The following is a 23,194-nucleotide window of genomic DNA, read 5'->3' on the forward strand; positions in this document are numbered from 1 at the left end:
ATCCGTCTGAGGGTGAAATGCAGTACTAAACTTAAGTAAAGTTCCCATTGCTGAATGTACACTGTTATAGAATCTCGATACAAATCGGTTGTCTCTGTCAGACACGGTGGTCTTGGGTACTCCATGATACTTCACTATTTGATCGACATACAACTTAGCGAATCCTTCCGGAGCTAAGCCTGTTCTAATAGGTATGAAGTGAGCTGACTTGGTCAATCGATCAACTATTACTCACACGGTGTTGTTGCCCGAGAGAGTACGGGGTAATGTTGTCACAAAGTCCATTGTAATCTCCTCCCACTTCCATTCAGGAATAGGAAGCGGTTGCAATGTTCCTGTGGGTCTCTGATGCTCGGCCTTTATCACTTAGCAAGTTAAACATTGCGATACATATTGGGCTATTTCTCTCTTCATATTATTCCACCAAAAATTTCCCTTCAAATCTGTATACATCTTTGTGCTTCCTAGGTGCACCGAATAACTCGTACTGTGAGCCTCTTTCATAATTTCTCTTTTTAATTCTGTATTATCTGGAACACAAAGACGATTGCCAAATCTCAAAGTACCATCCCGATGAACACGAAACTATGATTTCTTTCCCTCATCCAACTTCTTTCTGATCTTGCACAACTCATCGTCAGATTCCTGAGCGATTCGTACTCTTTCTTGTAAAGTAGGCTGAAGCTGTAGTGCTGCAATCTGAGCTCCAACACTTGGTACATAAATCTCAATTTCTGCTCTTCGCAGATCTTCCAAAATATTCCTTTGTGTTGTAATCAAAGATGTCAAATTAACTGATGACTTCCGACTGAGTGAATCGGCTACCACATTGGCTTTACCAGGGTGATAGCTTATAGTCAGGTGGTAGTCTTTTAAAAGTTCCAACCAACGCCTTTGCCTCATATTCAGCTCTTTTTGCGTGAAAATATATTTCAGACTTTTATGATCAGTGAATATCTCGCACGACTCCCCATACAAATAATTTCTCCAGATTTTTAATGCAAATATCACAGCTGCTAATTCCAAATCATCTATCGAGTAATTCTCTTCATATGGTCTCAACTGACGGGAGGCATAAGCTATGACCTTCCCATTCTGCATCAATACACATCCGAGTCCCTTCTTTGAAGCATCACTATAAATGATAAATCCTACTCCATTAACAAGCTGAGTTAGGATAGGAGCTGAAACAAGTCGATGCTTCAAATCAAGGAAACTCTTCTCACATTCTTCTGACCAAACAAATCTGATTCCTTTCCGAGTCAAGCGGGTTAGAGGTGCCGCTATGCGCGAAAAATCCTCCACAAATCTACGGTAGTAGCCCGCTAAACCCAAGAAACTCCGAAATTCAGCCACATTGTTCGGTCTATTCCAATCTACCACTGCTTCTCTCTTTTTTGGGTCTACAGACACTCCTTCCTTGGATATCACATGTCTAAAGAAAGATATCGAAGTCAACCAAAACTCACACTTCTTAAACTTTGCAAAAAGTTTCTCCTTCCTCAAGGTTTCTAACAAAATTCTTAAATGATTCTCATGATCCTCACGATTACTGGAATATACTAATATGTCGTCGATGAAGACTACTACAAACTGGTCTAAGAATGGTCGAAACACTCAGTTCATAAGGTCCATGAAGGCTACTGGGGCATTAGTTAAGCCGAATGGCATAACCAAAAACTCATAGTGCCCATACCGGGTACGGAAAGCCGTCTTGGGCACATCTTCAGGTTTGATTCGCAACTAATGGTATCCTGATCGGAGATCGATCTTTGAGAATACACACGCCCCTCGCAACTGAACGAACAGATCATCTATCCGGGGTAGAGGGTACTTATTGTTTATCGTCACTTTATTTAATTCTCGATAATCTATGCAAAGACGCATACTACCATCCTTCCTTTTCACAAACAAGATCGGTGCTCCCCATGGTGAAACACTTGGTCGCACAAAACCTTTCTCTAGAAGCTCTTCTAACTGTTCTTTCAACTCCCTCATTTCCACAGGAGCCATTCGGTACGGGGCCTTAGAAATAGGTGTCGTACTCGGTGCCAAATCCACAGTAAACTTCACCTCTCTATCTGGGGGTAGACCTGGAAGGTCTTCAGGAAAAACATCTACAAATTCATTAACCACAGGGATATCTTCAATTCTTACATCATTACTTTCAACTTCCACTACTGATGCTAGAAAGGCTTCACAGCCTTGTCTAAGCAAACGACAGGCCTGCATTGCAGACAAGATCACACGGGTAGAGAGAGCTCCACGCCCTTCAAAACAAGATTTTTCTTCTCCAGGGATTTCAAAGGTCACTATTTTCTTATTGCAGTCCACAAGGACATGATGGACTGACAACCAATCCATACCCAGAATCACATCAAAGTCATAGAGGTCTAAAAGTATCAAGTCTACTACTAACTCCCTATCACAAATCCTGATAGAACACATCTTGCTGACACTATTGGCTACAAGATCACTTCCTACTGGTGTACTGACACACAAATCATAATTCATAGGCATAACAGGTAATGAATGTAGCATAGCATACGATGAAGAAACAAACGAATGAGTAGCTCCAGAGTCAAATAACACATAAGCATACGAAGAGGCAACAATTAGGGTACCTGAAACCACGGTGCCAACATTCAGAGCATCCTGGTGAGTAAGGGCGTGCAAGCGACCAGGAATGCGGGGTCGATCAGTCCTCGGCTGTGATGCAGGGAGTACTGGAGCGGTACGATTCTGGATGGTCTGAGACTGAATGGGTTTGGTCTGAACTGGAGTTCTATGGACTGATTGAGAGTCGCCCACCATCATAGGGCACTCTGCAATCCTGTGGCCTATCTCGCCACACTTAAAGCATGCACCTAATGTCCACCTACATGTTTCAGTAGGGTGATTCTTCCCACAACGTTCGCATCTAATTGCTGAGGTTTTACTGGGTTCCGACTTTGTCTGACGGTTATCTTGATTTTCTGATTTCCAAAATTTCTTGACCTGCCACGGGATTCCTGGAATGACTGCTGCTTTCCCGATGGCTGATACGGGGCTGATCCCTTGGAGGTTTGTACTCCTCTAAAATCACTGTCTCTACCTCTCTTCCTCTGATTCGCTTGGGTAAGCTCTCGAGCCTCAGCATGAACTGCTTCAAGCTTCTTAGCTCGATCCACTAACTCGGTATAGGTCTCTAGGGCATTAGAGCCAGCAATGCCCTTTTGAATATACATGGCCAACCCATGTTCAAACTTGTCCCTCTTAGCATTTTCATCGGGTTCCCGTCGGGACATGTCGAGCAAGTCTATTGAATTCTGCTTCATATTCATCAACGGTCATATTTCCTTGCGCCAACTTAGAGAAATTCCTTTGCGTTCTGTATAAGGTACTCCTCGGAAAATACTTGGTAAGGAATTCAGTACAGAACATAGCCCAAGTAAAAGGGCCCTGATGCTGCTCATATTTACGCCTGATCCCCTTCCACCAATGGAGGGCTCCCCGTTCTAGCATGTATGTCGCGAAATCGACCTTGTCCTCATCTTGGTTGCATCTCATTGCCGTAAAGGCCTTTTCTGCATTTTCTAACCACGATTCAGCGTCATCCGCCGAAGTGGATTCCTTGAAGGATTTCGGTGCCAATCTCATAAATTCCAATATGCCATTCATTTGTTGTTGTTCCCCTGCCCCTGAGGCTGTTGTACCTGGGGCTGTTGCTGATATTGGTTTGCCATTCCAACAATGGCTCTCATAAAGTTTCTCATTTCAGTCTGTTCTTGTTCTATGTCATTTTGAGGGACCACAGGTGGGGGAATTTGAGGATTCACATTCTGGCCCAGGTTCGCATCCTGAGCTTGATTCACATTTTGTTCTTGATTCTCATTCTGAACTTGATCACCTAAGTTCTGAGGTTATGGATTAATGGGTTCGTCATCAACTTCATTTTGATTCCCACCAACAATATCATTTATAAATATCTACACTATATATCAAAGTACCCCTTTGAGCTTTTATCTATCACTGGTGTTTCTTACGATTCTTACCCAATTACAAACTTGCATGCTTCCCAAGCGTCCCCAGGTGCATTTGAATTTATAATAAGGCTCTGGTCGCGCGACTGACTTTTGTGTTCCCATGCGTTCCTGGAACACACAAATCTATCAAGCTCTTCCTAATTTACTCCTTGCCTAAATCCCCAAATCTCACAATCAAAATCTTTCGTTCAAATATTCTACCTAGGACCTAAAGCCTACGCTCTGATACAACTTTTTTGTCACGCCCCCAAGCCACACACATTCACATATATTCACAACACAGGGCTTAAGGGTGCGACAACGTCGTACACCTGCAAAGCAAGCTTCACAAGCATACAAGGCTAGCAAAGCAAACATCAAACCATCTATAATAATCTAATTAACTAAATAGAAAAGCCTTACATCAATCCATTCTTGAATCTCAAATCCTCTTATCTAACCCATAATCCCATAATAATCAAAGTACGTAATCAAATGACATAGTCCCAATAGTCCTAAACAATACTCACTGTCTGAAAGATAACAATAATAAGAAATTAGAGTCACTCCTGCTCCTCGTCACCGGTTCCACGAGGATCAAACTCTGAAAATGTTCATATAACCACAGTCAGTTGAAAAGCTCAGTACATAATAACGCACTACAAAAGTGGGATCATTGCATGCTACAAAAGAAAGGTTCACAGCTAAATAGAGAGGGTATAAGCCCCAAGTAAAGCGATCATCACAAACTCAATAAGGAGGGAACAAAGGTTCATAAGGGCACAAATCTAGTATCACATCGAAGGTCACAATATATTCAAAGGGTCACTGAAGGTAATTAATATGGTTACGATACCACCCTGAGATCATTGCCTTAGTCCAAAAAGTAAGTTTTTATCACCCCGACTGCCCACGGGTCCACAAAGCGAGTTATTGCTTACACCGACTGCCCACGGTGTCAGAAGTAGTTCCTAGGTTCACATACCTGTCGACAGGGCCAACGTTTATCCCCCATTGACGGGATCACAGTTCACATATAGGCTAATGCCTATGCCCCACTGGCGGAGGTTTTTTTTGAGTTCACATAACCTAAGCCTCTCAATATGGGTTCAAAGTTCACACAGTTCGAAAGAAGGTGTTCAAAGTTCAAGGTAAGTGTTTCAACTTGATTCCAAAAAAGTTTCACAATAAAGATAAATCAAAATTCCAAAGGTTCATATATTTGAGAAAACAAAGGGGTTGAGCATGCAAGATCCAAATAAAGATCTAGAGTTTATCAATAGCTTCACAATTCATAAAGTTGGGGCTCACAATTAACATTGTCATAGTATTCAGAAGGTAAATCGCAGTACTAAGGTAGTACGAAATTACATACCTCAATACCAAATCACTTTCTTTATCCCTTTCCTTGGAGGTTAAATACATATTTCAAATAGTTCATTCACATCACATAAGGGCCTAATAACTAAGGCAAAACACACAAGGTGAATTGGGAATTCCCAAAATAAATTTACAATTTTCAGGTCATTGGCAGTCGACTGGGATCCACCAGTCGACTGGCTGAAGGCTACTGTCCCTCCTAGGCGCTCCAGTCAACTGCCCCTCCATTACTGTTTCTCGATCAAAAATTCACTTTTGGAGCGCCAGCCGACTTGTCGAACCAGTCGATTGCCCCGAGAAAAACTATTTTTTCCTGAGTTCTCATAACTTTAACACATCATAACTTTTCCATCCAGACTCTGAATTGCGCGAGGTCGGATCCAATGGATTCGTATCGACGAAAGGAACCCACCGAACCCGATTTCACGCTCCGAATCACTATGGTCAATTTCTAACAATCATAATTTCAACTCTAAGTTAAATCCTTCAACATCGGGGTTTTCTATGAACATAAACGATTGATCTTGGGTTCATTGGGGATTCAACACAAAACAAATCCCAAGGAATCCAAGATCTACCATTGAATCCTCCATAGATTAAAATCAAGGCTCTAATCACATCTCTTTTCGCATCAAATCCCTAGTTTAGGGTTCATTTTATTCATTTAATCATTAAAGATTAATAATCTTACCTCGGTTCGCGATCTCTCTTCTTGAATCGAGTTCTTCCTCTCTTTCTCCTCGAAGATCTCCTCTTAGGGCTGCAAAGATGGTTTAGGGTTTCTTAATCTCTCATAAGATGTATTTATAGGCTTTTCTAAAGAAGCCATAATCTAAATCTAACTCTTTAAGACAAAAATGCCCCTCACTAATAGAGGGAGACGAATTTTGAATGGAGGGTATTTTGGGTATTTACAAAAGCATTTCTGAGGCTCCGAATGATGGAGGTCCTAGCAATCTTCCCCCTCCTTTACTGTTGACGGGAGTAGGCGAACACAGCTTCTCTTTCATCATGTCGACCTCCCGGAAGGAGACGCCCAGGTTCGAGGAGACCCCTCTATTCCCTCTTGGAAAGTTGGGGACAAGGACTCGACTATCCGTAATCCACGGGTCGGGGCGAAAATGTTTCTGAGCGTGCTCCCGAATGATAAGGAAGAGTTATGGAAATTAAGTTCCAAGGCCTTGAGTCGCTCCTTCCTTCATCAGCAGAAGATTGCCAGGCCTTGAGTCGCTCAAGGTATTTTTTAATGTCTCGTGCACTTATACCTTGCCATCCCTTGTTAGATGAACGATCTAAGTGCCATTGCTTCCAATCGCATTATGGATACTTTGGGGGACAATCTAAAGTTGAGGGACACGGTTAATGGCTTAGAGGGGAAGAATAGCTCTTTAAGGGAAAGAGTCGGGGAACTGGAGAGAAAGGAAAAAACCGATGGAGAGATCATTGCCGCGATCCAGAAAGACTTAGAGGACACGCAGAGGAAATTGAAAGAGTCGGAGGAGGCCGTTAGCGATCTAGTTCGAGATCGGTCGGTAGTCGAGGCGGAGGCAATCTCCAAATTTAAGGAGAGTGAGGATTTTGGCTTTGAAGTAGCGTTCCATGCTCTCGACTTTGAAGTGAGTGGGTTCGAAAAATGCAAGAGGCAAGTCCTGCAAATTATGCCCAATTTTCCGGAAGAGCGCTTCACCGCCCTTAAGATCGATATTGTGGCCACTGACTCTCCGCTCATTGCCAAGTTGAACCCTCCTTCTGCTAATGTTTAAAGTTCTTTTTTAGATGCGCTTGAAGCGCAAAAACTTATTTAATTGGTTTTTGTAATATTTGCCTCTTGGTGGGCCGTATGCTTTGCAGTGGTATGCTTTTGTTAGCACTTCTTGGTATTTACAAGTACCTTTTATTTATGTTTATATAAATACGATGAACAAGTTCTATTCCTTGCCCCTATAGGGGGAATGAGGCTCGCGCTTTTGATTTTATGAACCTCCTGCCTTTCCTCTATGAGGGACGGGTTTTTCTTTTATTACTCTGGTTATTTCCTCTCTCATTCTTATTTAAAAATAAAAAAGGGGGAACCCAGGTAAAGAAGTTTGGTCCTTGCTTTTCTTACGAGAAGTGGGCCGGACCATCAGTCCTATTCCCATTTTATTTAGGGATACGCTCTATTGTTCCTTTATAAAGGTAACAATTTTCGGGTATTCCGTTTGTGCTTTGCACATCGGTCGTCTTTCTTCGATTGATCAATTCGAAGTCGACTGACCCACCCTCTTTTATGAGGAGGGAACTCATATCCAGTGATATTTTTAGTCGTATCCGGGATGATCAACCTCAGTCGCACTTTACATATCCTCTGGTTGATCCGAAGATCTGGGCATCGGGTCCTCCTGTATAATGGGTCAGACGGGGCCTCACCTTACTCGACCAATTTAAATACTCGGTCAGTGGGTATTAACCTTAAGAGGTTAATTGATGTAATGGCATCGAGTCCTCCTGTCTAATTGGTCGGACAAGTGCCTCACCCTACTCGACCGGTTTAAATACTCTGTCGGTGGGCATTAACCTTAAGAGGTTAATTATGTAGTTTATATTTGAAATACAGATGTGACAACCCAAGAGGCACTTGTCCTACCGAGTCGACTGACCCGCCCTCCTTTATTGGTCAATTAAAAATTTTGGGCTTAATTAAATGGATTATTAAAATTAAATTACTAATTAAGCATTTATAGTCTAACCCTTGTTCAAATATTCAAGATGATAAAAGCTAGAGTTTAGATGTTACTTTAAGCCTATATGCTCTAACCCTTGTTCAATAAAATATAAGTCCAAGTAAAGGGTAGAGATTACCAATCACCAAAGTGCAAAGAGAAGGAGAAGAGAAAGCATCCACAAGGCACGCGATTTATAGTGGTTCGGTCTATCACAAGACCTACTCCACTCTTCGAAGTTTACGTCCTTGGGATCTCCACTTAAAAATATAAGATTCTTCAACGGGCGAATCTCCAAGCCGTACACTAACTCCTTCAACTTCAAAGGGGACACACCCTTTCTGCACGAAGCCTTACCGAGGGGACACACCCTCTTACAATGATTCACCTTTGTAACGGGCCGAATCGAATACCCTCAAGAACAAATGAAGAAAATAAAAATAGAACTCTCTCTTGCCTCTTGATAGGCGGATTACAACTTTGAAATCTCACAAACTCTCCAAGGAATAGATACAAATGTAAAGCCTATGGAGATCCTCTTAATAGAATGTAAAAATACAATTTCAAAGAGGTTTAACCTTTCATATAAAAGTTTAGGTTCAAGAAGATTGGATTTGATCTTGCAAAAGGTTGTTTAGAAAGGTTTTGATAGTGTATATATAGCCCACAAGAAAATATGACCGTTTGGGGGTAAAACTGTAAAAAACATTGTTGAAAAAGTCAACCTGTGCAAGCCCCAACAGCTAGTATTCCAAGGCGCTGCAGTCGACCGAGGCATGGCGGTCGGCCACCCTTATCGGGCTCTCTTTTTTAATTTCAAATTTTATACCGGCGCGGTCGACCGGCCCTATAGCGGTCGACCGGCGAGGGCAATCTGTTTTGAATAAAATTTGGCTCAAAAACACTATCTCGGTCGACCGGACCATCTTGGTCGTCCGCCAAGACCAATCTAGATGTTTTCTGAATTTCCAGAAAACAAATTCGCGGTCGACTGGATTGTTCTGGTCTACCAACCGGATAAATTTTGAGATGTCCTGGAATTCCAGGTACCATCCCGCGATCGCCCGTCATAGCCCGGTCGACTGGCCCTGTGTGAAATTTCATTTTAACTTTAAAATTCAGGGGCTTTGGGCCATGGTCTTTGGGCTTTAGTCATAAGTTCTCAAACACATTTTTGGGTGTGTGTATGGTTTTCGAAGATGTAAAAACTTAAGTATGAAAACCATTTGAAAACCTTTGAAAGTGCAATTTGCAAAATATCAGGACTCTAAATACATTCTAAAATGATATCGAGGAACGTAAATACATTCTAAAATGATATCCGTGAGTCTTCTTGGAATGTATTCGCTCCTTTGCACTTCCTTGGACTACTTCGTCTTTAGTGAACATCTTGAACTTGATTCAGCTCCTGTGACTTCTCCTCCAATCTTCAATACATGTTGAAAGGTGCATGAGGTGTCACCATGGCATGTTCAACTCCAAGCTCTTTCTTGACACTTGCTAAGGGATCTTGTGGGATCTTTATCTCGAGCTTCTTGACTAGATCATCTCCAAATGGTGATGTCTTCACTGTAGGTGCAAGCTCTTGGTTTCTTTGATCCTTGATCCACAAGCCATGTATTAAGAAGAGTTATGTAATGGCGATTATGACATGAAATTCTTGTATATAACACAACACCTCAAAACAACACATTAGTCCATAGATGCTAATCAATTTGAGTTTGTTAATCATCAAAACAAGAAGGTAGGTGAATGATTAGCCCATGGGAACCCTTGGGCTTACATTCTCCCATTTTTTTATGATGGCAAACAAATTGACTACAGAGGAAGGAGATATCTAGATAATAAGACATTAAGCATGAATAAGATATAAACAATGGAGTAATGCTCCCTCACACTATATGCACAAGTATAATGAATGAATTTAAAGCATATGGTGCATATACAATTGGACTACTTAATCAATTCCCAAAACTCTCCCCCTTTGGCAACAGCAAAAAGGAAGAGATAATATAACTGTGAAAGTGAAAGTGAGGTGTCAAGAGAATGATAGCTTATCTAAGCTATGTGCCTAGTATATGATATACCATTCAAGCGCATATGATGCTTATCAAAGAGAAAATAAGTTAAAGTGTATGATAAGACATGTATATTAATTGTTTTATTTATTTTTGATCTCATGATTTGCAAGTTAAGCACAAGTATGGGGCCAATAGACTTTGTGAGCATATCCCAGTGATCTATATAAGCATGAATATATAACCATTTGGCTCTCCCCCTATGAATTTGCCAGTGGCCCTAGGTGAAACCTATTGAAGGGGCATGACAAGGTGATATTATGGAAATGGTAAATGATTTCAACACTTGGGTTACATTTCCAACCATGAAGCAGACAAGTCTCTTCCTGAGCATAAATATGCTCAAATCTATAACATAATTATTTAAGTTCACAGGTTGCTTCATACAGGGGTTTACTTGGCAAAATGCAAATAAGTCTCTTCCAGAGCATGGATATGCTCTGAACTATAATATAACTTTTGAGTTCAAGTTGCTTGCTATTTGGTGAAAGCTCCCCCTAACTATGTGCATATAATCTAAGAGTAACAGGTTCAAGCACATAGGACTTCGATCACCTTTAACCATTAAGATTTGCTCCATCAAGAGAGAATTAATTTTAGAATTAAGATGGATGATTATTAGACATAGGATATGAATTTGAGAAGTGTATAGTCTAATAAACACATGGATAGGAAAATAGACATCCATGGCAAAGAGAGACATATATATATATATATATATATATATATATATATATATATATATATATGTGTGTGTGTGTGTGTGTGTGTGTGTGTGTGTGACAAAACAGTATAAAGTTCCATATACATGAATCAAGATGGAAGAGACACACCCTCTTCACATCCTACCACAATGTCAGAGATTCACAGATGGGTGTGAGAGACATGTACTCATCACCACTACAATGGATACAGTCATATCATCTCTGAATCATGAACCAAAATGAAATATAACTCATAAGGCTCCTCTAGGCAAACATTCTGTACATCCATAATAATGCCATACATGGCACATCCATCCACATATAAAAGCAACCAAAAGCCCCTACTGGGCACCATCAACATCCATCAACAGAAAGTATAAATCACATACTGGGCATACAAACCAAGCATAAAGCCCACATCGGGCATGAACAACATCCATGAAAAGAAGAAAATATAAACATAGTCCAAAAGCCTAAACTAGGTAAGAGAAGAAATAAAAAAGATGATCAAGCAGAAATCATGATAAAGCAATCTTCAGTGCATCTGCTGCCATAAAAGTGATGGACATCTATCACTCCTGAGAAGGGCCCTCTTCACGAGGTGGAGTCTTGGTATAGTATCTAGTGGTCTGACTCCTCTGATAAGCTCGCATCATCTCAGCATGTTGCTGTGCTTGAACTCGTAGCATCTCAGCTCCTCTGCTTGAGTCTGCCCCTAGGCAACTAGAAGCTTCATCATCTGAGTATGATCAGTGGCTCTCTGACTCTCAGCAGTCATGAATCCAGTAGAGAGGGTCTCGAGTCCAGTGGAGAGGGTGTGAAATCTAGTGGTGAGATTTTCTAATCTAGTCCTCGGGTTTCTAACATCTCTGACAAGCTCCTCATATGTTCCAGTGGTAGGAGCCTGGCGCTGCTGCTTATGTGCTCGAATCTGCTCCTGCGTCTGCGCCACTTTTTCTGCTTCTCTTACGGCCTCATCAACCTCATCCTGTTCAACTGCACTGGGACCCTCGTCACCTGGTATAGGTATCCTAATAAGAGTGATGGTGGTGTGGTTCAGTACAGGATCAGGGCTTACTGAGAATGCCTTGTCTAGGTTGATCTTTTTACGCCTAGGAGCTTAGTGATTTGGATCCCATAAGGAAGACCACCCTGTCCTCTTTTCACAGCCTCATCCATGTAACCTAGAATGATGTATCCTAGGTTTAGTTGAATCTTGTTCATAATGCAATGAATCAGGAATGCTTTAAAAGGTTTCACTGCATCAAAATTTCCAGCTCTAGGTGTGATGTTATATGCTAAAAACTTGTGAATCAACCTAGCAGTGAGATTCAACACATTGGCATTGATGTTCAATTTGTCTGCAGGAGGGGGAATGGTTCCTAGTGTCCCATACACCTTTTCTTTTGTGAAATTCTTTTCTATTTCGTCCTTTTTCCAAAAGAAAATCCTTCTGCCATCATTAGGCACTTCAAGCCATGAACAAAGCTCTTTCAAATTTAACCCAAATGTATTTCCTTGTATATATGTGTTCAAGACAACTCCTCCATGAGCTATATCCAAATTAGCATAGAAATACCTGACTAGCTCGGGATAAACTGGGGCACTATAGATGAGAAAGAAGGACCAACCTTGGAATTTGAAAAGAGATAGAATATCGAATTTATTGAAATCAAGGAAAATCACTTTTCGTCCCGTGATGACTCCTCATTGTCGAAAAATGATGAAACGATCAATGGCCTTCTTGCTAAAAAAGTGTTCGGTGGGGAACACTTCTTCTTCAGGCTCGGTCCTTGCTCGTTTGCCCTTTTGTGCGATGGTCTTCTTCAAAGTTGACATTTTAGATTTAGGGTTTTGTGAGAAAATGGGGAAATTAAGAGAAAACTAAGAGGATTTAGTGGAAGATGATGGAGAATGGATGAAGAAGATGGAAGCAAGTAGAAAATGAAAGATTTGTGGGAGAAATGGCAAGGGAAGAGTAGAAGAAATGGAGTAGAAGGGTTTAATGGATGAAAAGTAAAGAAAGAGGATGAAGAACGAGAAATCGAAGGAGGAAGATGAAAAAATCTTACTCAGACCACCCTAATCTTGAAGATCTTTGTCGAAAATGACTTGGGAGCAAAGGGGAGAGAAAGTCCTAGGAGAAGAAAGAACGGCAGAAGTTAGAAAAATGACTCACGGACGCCTTTTAAAAAGTAGTTTTTGACCGTTGCGGTCAACCGGGCTATAGAGGTCGCCCACCGTGACCCACCTGTGCACTTTTATTTTTCATCTCGCGACCATCTGCGGTCGCCCTCCGCGACAAATCAGTTTCTTTTTATTTTGTCCAGATTGCCTTCCGCGGTCGGCCGGCACACCCCTGTTTCGAATTTCTTGATATTTTTCAAGGGATTTTGTGGACAAATCGATTTTCTCCTATTTTTCTCTCTTTTATGGGATTCTAATGGACTTGTAAATATGATCCCTAGGCCATGTGAGGACACCTAAAAATTTATTTCTATTTTTCTATCAATTAGGCTCATGTGATTGAGTGGACATATGTTTTCAATTTAGATTTTGTGGATGTTCTAAATGATGGATTTTTCTAGAATCAAAATGTATACATGTTTGATCTATGTCTAGCAAGGATTGAAATGTTAGCTCTTCTAGGTGTGGATGCTAAGTGCATATGTTCGTGTTTTTGCTCTTAGATGGATTTTCCTAAAAGATTTTCAATAAGGTGCAGAATATAGTCTAAAATGAATATACAAGTGTTTTGCTTTTAGACCATAGTATGAAAATGATGTGATCATTAAGTGCATAAGAGCATGGGTACAAACTTTAATAAACAAGTACAAGTATATGTATCAAAGTTCATGAATTGAAATGATATATCATTTACGGACATGTCATCTAGATACAAGAAATTCAATATTTGAAATATAGTATCTAGAGAGAGAATTCATATAATATAGCAATTAAAGCACAACCCCATATATCAATAGTTTCAAACAGTGATTTGAGTTGAGAATTTTTGGAACCCAAATCACTTTGGTTCCAACCAAGTTTGTGTGTGGAAGTGAATCTTTTCTTACCCACACAGACTTGTCTGATTTCACAAATCTAAGCCTACACCTGGATTTGTGATGCTCTAATCTACCATAATATGAACATGAGTAAGCATGGGTAGATGATGAGCAACTAGAACCACAAGAATACACATGAGACCATGTATGTTTGTCTTTATCTTCTTGTAATTTTTGGTTCTTCAAAGAGAGTTCTTTATTTATTAACTCAATCTCATTTAATTGATTCTTAAGATGATCTATTTCGTGAGAAGAGTTAACTTTACATTTTTCTTCATTTTCACAAACAAGTTTATATTTTTCTTTTAACTCCTTGTTTGTGTTCTCAAGGCTTTTATTTTCTTTTCCAAAGATATTGCATTGTTTAATTAAGTCATCATTTTTATTTATCAAAATTTTGCTCAAATGACTTAATTTTTCATCTATTTTCAAACTTCCATTAACTTCTGATTTCAAATTTTCAATTTGCTTTTCCAATTCGGAAATTGAATGTTTGAAAGAATTTTCCTTTGCAAAGGATTTTTGTAGAGTATCTTTTTGTTCAACAACAATATTTTTATCATTTGAGGAGAGACTATCATTTTTCTCATAAAAATTTTCAAGATTAGTGAAATATCTTTTGCATTTGTACATGATGAAATTTTCTCAAAAGCATTGGGACATAGTCCACAACATATTACAATAATAGCTTTTGAATTTAATGAAAATAATTTTACATCATTTTTAGTACATTTTCTTGGAATAGAAAATCCTCTTTCAATGACATCTAAGATGTCAAAGTCTATGGATTTGAGGTCGGCAAGCATTTTTATTTTTCAAGCTCTATAATTCGTTCCATCAAAGAATGGAGGAATTAAAGCGAATTTGCCTCTCTCAAAATCCATTTGGATTGTCACGGATTTTTATCTCTTGTAGATTTTAAAAATAAAAAATATATTTAAGAGCCTTAGCTCTGATACCAAATGAAATACACGTGTGACAACCAAAGAGGGGGGGTGAATTGGTCAATTAAAAATTTTGGGCTCAATTAAATGGATTATTAAAATTAAATTACTAATTAAGCATTTATAGTCTATCCCTTGTTCAAATATTCAAGATGATGAAAGCTAGGGTTTAGATGTTACTTTAAGCCTATATGCTCTAACCCTTGTTCAATAAAATATAAGTGCAACTAACGGGTAGAGATTACCAATCACCAAAGTGCAAAGAGAAGGATAAGAGAAAGCATCCTCAAGGCACGCAATTTATAGTGGTTCGGTCTATCACAAGACCTACTCCACTCTTCCAAGTTTACCTCTTTGGGATCTCCACTTAAAAATATGAGATTCTTCAATTGGTGAATTTCCAAGCCGTACACCAACTCCTTCAACTTCAAAGGAGACACACCATTTCTGCACGAAGCCTTGCCGAGGGGACACACCCTCTTACAATGATTCACCTTTGTTAACGGGCCGAATCGAAGACCCTCAAGAACAAATGAAGAAAATAAAAATAGAACTCTCTCTTGCCTCTTGATAGGCAGACTACAACTTTGAAATCTCACAAACACTCCAAGGAATAGATACAAACGTAAAGCCTATGGAGATCCTCTTACTAGAATGTAAAAATACAAATTCAAAGAGGTTTAACCTTTCATATAAAAGTTTAGGTTCAAGAAGATGGGATTTGATCTTGCAAAATGTTATTTAGAAAGGTTTTGATAGTGTATATGTAGCCCATAAGGAAATATGACTGTTTGGGAGTAAAACTGTAAAAAACAGGGTTGAAAAAGTCAACCTGCACAAGCCCCAACAGCTAGTTTTCCAAGCCACGGCAGTCGACCGAGGCATGGCGGTCGCCCGCTCTTATCGGACTCTCTTTTTTAATTTCAAATTTCATACCGGCGCGGTCGATTGGCCCTATGGCGGTCGACCGGCGAGGGCAATCTGTTTTGAATAAAATTTGGCTCAAAAACACTATCTCGGTCGACCGGACCATCTCGGTCGTCCGCCAAGACCAATCTAGACGTTTTCTGAATTTCAAGAAAACAAATTCGCGGTCGACCGAATTGTCCCGGTCGACCAGCCCGATAAATTTTGAGATGTCCTAGAATTCCAGGTACCATCCCGGCAGTCGCCCGGTAGAGCCCGGTCAACCAGCCCTATGTGAAATTTCATTTTAACTTTAAAATTTAGGAGCTTTGTGCCATGGTCTTTGGGCTTTAGTCCTAGGTTTTCAAACACATTTTTCGGTGTGTGTATGGTTTTCAAAGGTGTAAAAAGTTAAGAATGAAAACCATTTGAAAACCTTTGAAAGTGTAATTTACAAAATATCAAGAGGACTCTAAATACATTCTAAAATGATATTGTTGAGTCTTCTTGGAATGTATTCGCTCATTTGCACTTCCTTGGACTACTTCGTATTGAGTGAACATCTTGAACTTGATTCAGCTCTTCTGACTTCTCCTCCAATTTTCAATACATGTTGAAAGGTGCATAATGTGTCACCATGGCAAGTTCAACTCCAAGCTCTTTCTTGACACTTGCTAGGGGAACTTGTGGGATCTTCATCTCGAGCTTTTTGACTAGATCATCTCCAAATGGTGATGTCTTTACTGTAGGTGCAAGCTCTTGGTTCCTTTGATCCTTGATCCACAAGCCATGTATTGAGAAGAGTTGTGTAATGACGATTATGACATGAAATTCCTGTATATAACACAACACCTTAGAGCAACACATTTGTCCATAGATGCTAATCAATTTAAGTTTGCTAATCATCAAAACAAGAAGGTAAGGTGAATGATTAACCCATGGGAACCCTTGGGCTTACAATATTTTTGAAACATAGGTATATAAGGGCTTTGTCTTTACCCGTTTTTAAAGGTTTGACAAGCATTTTACCTTGTTTACTCAGGTTGCCTACACAATTGGTGGGGGCTGAAATTATTTATTTAATACTTTTCAAGCACCTATAGAAACATATTTAACACATAGAAACATAATAGGAACACTTTTGAAACAAATTTAAACTTTATTTCATTAAGCTAAATTCCTTATTACATCCTTTCAGAAGAACTGTTTCTACTTATTCCTGCATTTGAAAAAAGAAAAAGAAAATAACAAAAACTAATTAAAGAAAAACTAACTAGACTTACTGATAGAATTTCCTTTGGTTTTGCAATGCCATGTCCCGGGGATCGGTGCGCCATCTAGATCTTCCAATTGGTAGGCTCCTGGGTGTAAGATTCTTATAACTCTGTAGGGCCCTTCCCATGAGGGGGCGAGTTTTCCAGCATTCCTTGGGTCTGAAACCTTTGCCCGTCGGAGTACCAAATCTCCTTCCTTAAGAACTCTTTCTTTCATCCGATGGTTATAGTACCGAGCGACCCTTTGCTGGTATGCGGCGACTCTTATTCGATGCTTCTCCCTTGTCTCTTCAACGAGGTCCAAGCTGCTTCGCATGAGTTCGTCATTTGTATGTTCATTATAGCATTCGACCCTTGGTGAAGGGATGGCTATCTCAATTGGAATAATTGCTTCGACACTGAATGCTAGGTTGAATGGGGATTCACCCGTTGCGGTGCGTGGAGTAGTTCGGAAGGCCCATAGGACATTCGGTAACTCTGATGCCCGACCGAAGTAAATCTTTGTTCGATCATGAGTCTTTCGCAAAAATCCCTGAATTGTTCACTAGCAAATTGTGGTCCATTGTCAGTGACCAACACCATTGGTATTCCATATCTGCATATGAAGTCATGGTAGAAAAAGGTTTATGTCGCCTTAAAGGTGGCCTTTTTTACTGCTTTGGCCTCTACCCATTTGGTAAAATAGTCAATTGCGACATATAACAGTGTATGTCCGCCGACCGATGGTGGGAAGGGACCTAATAGATCCATTCCCCACATCGCAAAGGGAATTGGGCTAGAGATAGGGGAGCATTGGGTTGCTGGCTAACGAGGTACCGATGAAAACTTGTGGCACTCTTCGCACTTCTTGACATAGTCTTGGGCATCTTCCAGTATGGTCGGCCAAAAGAATCCTCGGCGAAGGATCTTATGAGCCAGCACCTTGCCCCCCGAGTGATCTCCACATATGCCTTCATGTACCTCAGCCATGGCTCGATCGTCGTCTATGGGTCGGAGACACTTTAGTAGTGGCCAAGAAAATGATGGTTTATATAGCACTTCACCTTTCAGGATGTAAAGGGCGGATTTGGTAGTAATTCTCCTTGCTTCCTCTCGGTCCTCTGACAAGGTACCGTCTTTGAGATATTGTATTATGGGGTCCATCCAGCTGGGTTCGTGGTAAATATGAGTAACTTTTTCTCTCTCTCTCTCTCTATACTGGGATGGGAGAGAACCTCAGTATACACGTTCCCCCAGCTAGTGGTTTTCGAGGAGGCCATTTTGGATAGGGCATCGGCTCTTGCATTAAGGGTTCTAGAAATTTACACAATCTCAAATTCTTTGAAAAGGGAGATTTCCCTCTCACCTTTTCTAGGTATTTAAGCATCCTTCGATCTTTTGCCTCATAGAGTCCATTAATATGTCCAACCACTAGTTGTGAATCACTATGGGCTTTTAGTCGGTCGGCTTCCAATTCAAGGGCTAATGCCAGTCCGGCCAGGAGTGCCTCATACTCGGCCTCGTTGTTGGAAGCATCGAAGTCGAGTTTTAGAGCATATTCCACCAGAAATTTATCGGGTCCGGCCAAGACTAATCCTGCTCCTCTTCCACCTGCATTGGTTAATCCATCGACAAACAACATCCATGGATATTGTTTTTCTTGTTCATCTTTTATCTCCTCCTGCCCCCTCCCCCCCAAGTCTTCGGTCGGAGCCGTGCATTCTACCACAAAGTCGGCAAGCACTTGCGACTTAATTGCGAGGCGAGGTCACATTTGTATGTCAAATTTGCCAAGTTCTATCGCCCAATTGATTAATTGTCTCGAAGTGTCAGGTTTTTGAAGTATTTTGCGCAATGGTTGGTCAGTGAGGACAACTACGGTGTGGGCTTGAAAGTATGGACGCAATTTTTTGGCGGCAACGACTACCGCAAATGCAAACTTTTCGATGTTCTGATACCTTGTTTTGGCGTCGTGTAGTACTCGGCTGACATAATATATGGGGTGCTCCGTCCTTCGCTCTTGCTTGACAAGTACGGCACTAACAGCTAGGGAGCTTACCGCTAGATAGAGGTATAACTCTTCATTCGGTAGTGGTTTCATCAACACCGGAGGAGACTGGAGGTAATGCTTGAGTTTGTCGAATGCTTCCTGGGATTCGATCGTCCATTGAAAATCTTTCATGTTTCTCAGTATCTTGAAGAATGGAAGGCACTTCTCGGCGGATTTGGACATGAATCGGCTCAAAGCCGTTATCCTTCCCGCGAGTTGCTGTACTTCGTTCACAGTTTTTGGTGGTGTCATATCGAGGATGGCTTGTATTTTCTCAGGATTAGCCTCTATGCCTCGTTGACTAACCATGAATCCGAGGAACTTCCCAGAAGTTACCCCAAAGGCGCACTTTGAGGGGTTGAGCTTCATCTAATATTTTAGTAATATCGCGAAAGCTTCCTGAAGGTCGATAACATGGTTCGTAGTTTTCAAGCTTTTAACAAGCATATCGTCAACATATACTTCCATGTTTCGACCGATTTGTGGGGCGAAAATTTTATTCACCAACCGGTGATACGTAGCTCCCGCGTTCTTAAGGCCAAAAGGCATGACCTTATAACAAAATAGTCCTTGTTCTATGACAAAGGATGTTTTGGGGATATCGGGGGAATACATACGTATCTGGTTATATCCAGAGAAAGCATCCATAAAGCTGAGCATCTCGTGGCCCGATGTAACTTCTATCAACATGTCGATTCGGGGGAAGGGGTAGTGGTCCTTTGGACAGGCTTTGTTTAGGTCAGTAAAATCCACGCATATCCGCCACTTCCTGCTCGCCTTTTTTACCATTACTACATTGGCGAGCCATTCTGGATAATGTATCTCCCGGATGAACCCATCTTGTAGGAGTTTATTGACCTCCTCCTTTATGGCTTTCTGTCGCTCAAGAGAGAAATTCCGTTTCTTTTGTTTATGAGAGGGGTCGACGCTGAGCTGATAGACGGCAACGTCCGTCGGGATACCTGGCATATCTAAAGCAGACCATGCAAAAACATCTGTGTTAGCTTTTAAAAAATTGACCAGGTTGGTTCGGATCATACCAGTGAAGAGTGAGCCGATCTGGACCATTCTTTCATCATCTTCCCCGAACAACGGTATCTGGGTCAGCTCTTCTACCGGTTCTCCGCGCGTTTGGTAATTATCCGAACATGGGTCGGTACCGGCTATTTGAAGGGATTCCTTCGAATTTGTCACCACTTTGGTGTAATCAGCGTAACAGTTTCTAGCTCTTTCCTGATCTCCTTTCACTCTTCCGACTCTTGCTTTTGTCAGGAATTTGATTTTCAGACGAGGTGTGGAGACGACCGCTTCAAGCTTGTTCAGAGCCGGACACCCTATGATGGCATTATAGGTGGAGGGGACTTTAACAACCAGGAAAGTCTGCATGATGGTTTTCTAGCGGGGTTCGATACCGAACGTAACAGGGAGGTCTATCCTTCCCTCAATACGAATCGATCCGCCGGAGAATCCGTAGACCGACCATTCTACTGGTGTAAGTCTGTCCAATCCTAAGTGCATCTCTTTAAAAGCGTTGTAATGTAAAATATTGACAGAACTACCGATGTCTATCATTACCTTACTTACATTGAAATTGGTGATAATAAGGCGGACAACGATCGCATCGTCATAAGGGAGGTGGACGTCGTCGTAGTCTTTTTCATAAAAGACTATCTGTTCCCCGCTATCAGTAGAATATGATCGCATCTTCTTTGCTGGAGCCTCCACCTCATGAATTTGGGCAGCATAAGCCATCTGTCCGGAAATTGTTGGTCCTCCTGAGGACAGTCCTCCAGCGATTACATCGATGTTCCCTTCAATCCTGAGTGGAGCGTCGGTCCTTATGTCCGAGAGTTGTCTAACTTTGGAAATCTGTCTGGTTTGGTCAGTCTCGACGGTCGATTGGGTCAGATTAGAAGGATCGGGCATCTGTGGAACCTCAGATTTATGGGAAGGTCCATTATTCTTCGGGTTCAACAAGTATTTATCAACACGCCCTAGCCCCACCAACCTTTCGACTTCACTCTTCAGATTATAACAATCATTTGTTGTGTGACCATGGTCGCCGTGGAAAATGGTAATATTTGTTAGTATTACGCTTTCGACTGGTACCTTTCATCTTTGGTGGCCATTGGAGATCTTCCTTTCCTCGGATTTCATAAAGGATGTTTGCTACGGATGTATTTAAAGGAGTATAGTTGTATCTTTCGAACTGTTGCGGGGGAGCTCGGTTACTAGATTGTGGCTGTCGATTATCGGATCGAGGAGGTTTAGCCTGACCATTATTCGAACGAGCCTCCTCCTTCCGCTTCTCCGGAGCTTTGGCGAGTTCTAATTCTCTTTCCATGGCGAAAGATTCTTCGTTGTTGACATATTTGTCTGCTACCGCCATTAGTTCTTAGAGATCGCGGGGAGGGTCGATATTCACGGCTACCTTGAGATCCCTGTCGTGGACAACTGATTTTATCGCTGCTCTAACCATCTCATGGTTGGGGTCTTTGATCTGTGATAAGTCAGCCCTAAACCGACTTATAAAAGATCATAAGGTTTCCTCCTTTCCTTCACGGAGAGCAAGGAGCGCGTCGGCAGGTTTTTTCTGTGGCCGACTATTGGCGAAGTAGGTTACAAATTCCCTACCTAGCTCTCGAAAAGAGGATATGGAGTTAGGTTTAAGGCGGCCGTACCAACTATTTGCTCCCCTTTTTAAGTATGATGAAAAAGCGCGACACATGACTGTGTCGTTAGCGCCTTTGAATTCCATCGCCCTCCGATAGGCTTGCAGGTACTCCAATGGATCTAACATACCATCGTAGAGTTCAAGCCTCGGTAAATTGAAATTTAGTATTAATTGGGCATGTGCTATGGCTTCGACAAATGGTGATTGTATTTCATTCTCCCATTCAGTCAGGAGATCTGGCTCATAAGGTTTCTTAACATGGCGGCGCATCTCTCTGACTTGTCGCTGAAGTACGGCAAGGAGTCCCGAATCAGGCGCATTAATTATGTCTCTCAAATTGTGATGCGGGTTGTCATGCCCTTGGTTCGGGTTTCCTGTGCTGTTAGCCCTTTGGGGGACGTTGTTGTTCTCGGTCGGAATAGGCCTAAAAGTCAATTCTGGTGCTCGTCGATCGTTAGCCTCCCTGTTCCCGTGATTCGGCCTAGGACTAGTAATCGAAGGAGAAGTTCGGTGATTTATTGGCCTTCGACTACGAGGGTTTCTGCCCTTAGGTGATTCATCTTGTTCTTCCTTTAAAGGCGAATTTCTCACTTCCGCAATTAGTGGAGAAACATTGACGTTTTGAACTATCAGTGGGGGGGGGGGGTAGACGTCTCAATATTTCCTGAAGGACGACCGAAATGTTCCCCTCTTGCCATGCAAGTTGGTTGAACATGGCCATAGTGACTGGAGTAGTGTCGTCGTTATTAGGCGTTTCCTCGGGGATTGTAGCCTGTGCTTGACTCCTGGTCATTACTCCTTTGCCTTGTGGGTTAGCTACGACGGATTTTGAAGTTTTTTATCTCGAATTCGCCATGGTGGTCCCACGGATGGCGCCAATATGATGATGCCGAAATCCGATCTACACGATCTAGTAGTGATAGAGTTATTCCTGTAAGCAACTTGTACTCACAGAAAGACGTCAGTAGTACCGGAATTATGATACTCAATATTTAAGCTAGAAATCAGAATCACTGGTGAATTGAAGGGAAGGAGATGGGATTCAAAAGTATTACCAACGAAGAAGAGGGGGAGATGATTTGACTGAACCTGGTCTTCCCAAGCTGCCTATGTACCCCTTTATTGAGGATCAAGTCCAACGTAGTTCCGTTATGAAGTAAGGGTCCCTTTTTAGAGAGGATAGTCCTCAATGATTAGAATCTTACCGTTTAAGGAGTCTTTCCTGATTGGCCGACTTCCTCGGGAGATAAGTTTATATCTATTTTCAATAGATATCTTGTTTCCCTCTACAAATAAGTTTCTAACAATGGGACTCCTTTACTTGGAAAGCCACCGCCTTAGGGAGTATTACCTCTTTGAGGAGTGGTTTCCCAAATACGGTCGTTGCTATTTATAAGGAGAGGATAAGATGTTATTATCTTTCCCGTAGGTCGT

The 23,194-nt window shown here is 41.4% G+C and overlaps 1 protein-coding gene across 1 annotated transcript; it reads right to left on the reverse strand.

Moving 5' to 3' along the window:
• Positions 1 to 585: 585 nt before the first annotated feature.
• LOC143861449 (uncharacterized) lies at positions 586 to 3,317 on the reverse strand. Its single transcript, XM_077372378.1, has 3 exons — positions 2,998 to 3,317; positions 1,893 to 2,878; positions 586 to 1,598 (listed from the first exon to the last, which is right to left on the reverse strand). The coding sequence occupies exons 1-3, from the start codon at positions 3,315 to 3,317 to the stop codon at positions 586 to 588; spliced, it is 2,319 nt and encodes a 772-aa protein (XP_077228493.1).
• Between the last annotated feature and the right edge of the window lie 19,877 nt (positions 3,318 to 23,194).

The sequence above is a fragment of the Tasmannia lanceolata genome, unplaced genomic scaffold (assembly GCF_043159265.1).
Source record: "Tasmannia lanceolata isolate RefF3 unplaced genomic scaffold, GAP_Taslan_0.1 ptg000037l, whole genome shotgun sequence".
NCBI lineage: Eukaryota > Viridiplantae > Streptophyta > Magnoliopsida > Canellales > Winteraceae > Tasmannia > Tasmannia lanceolata.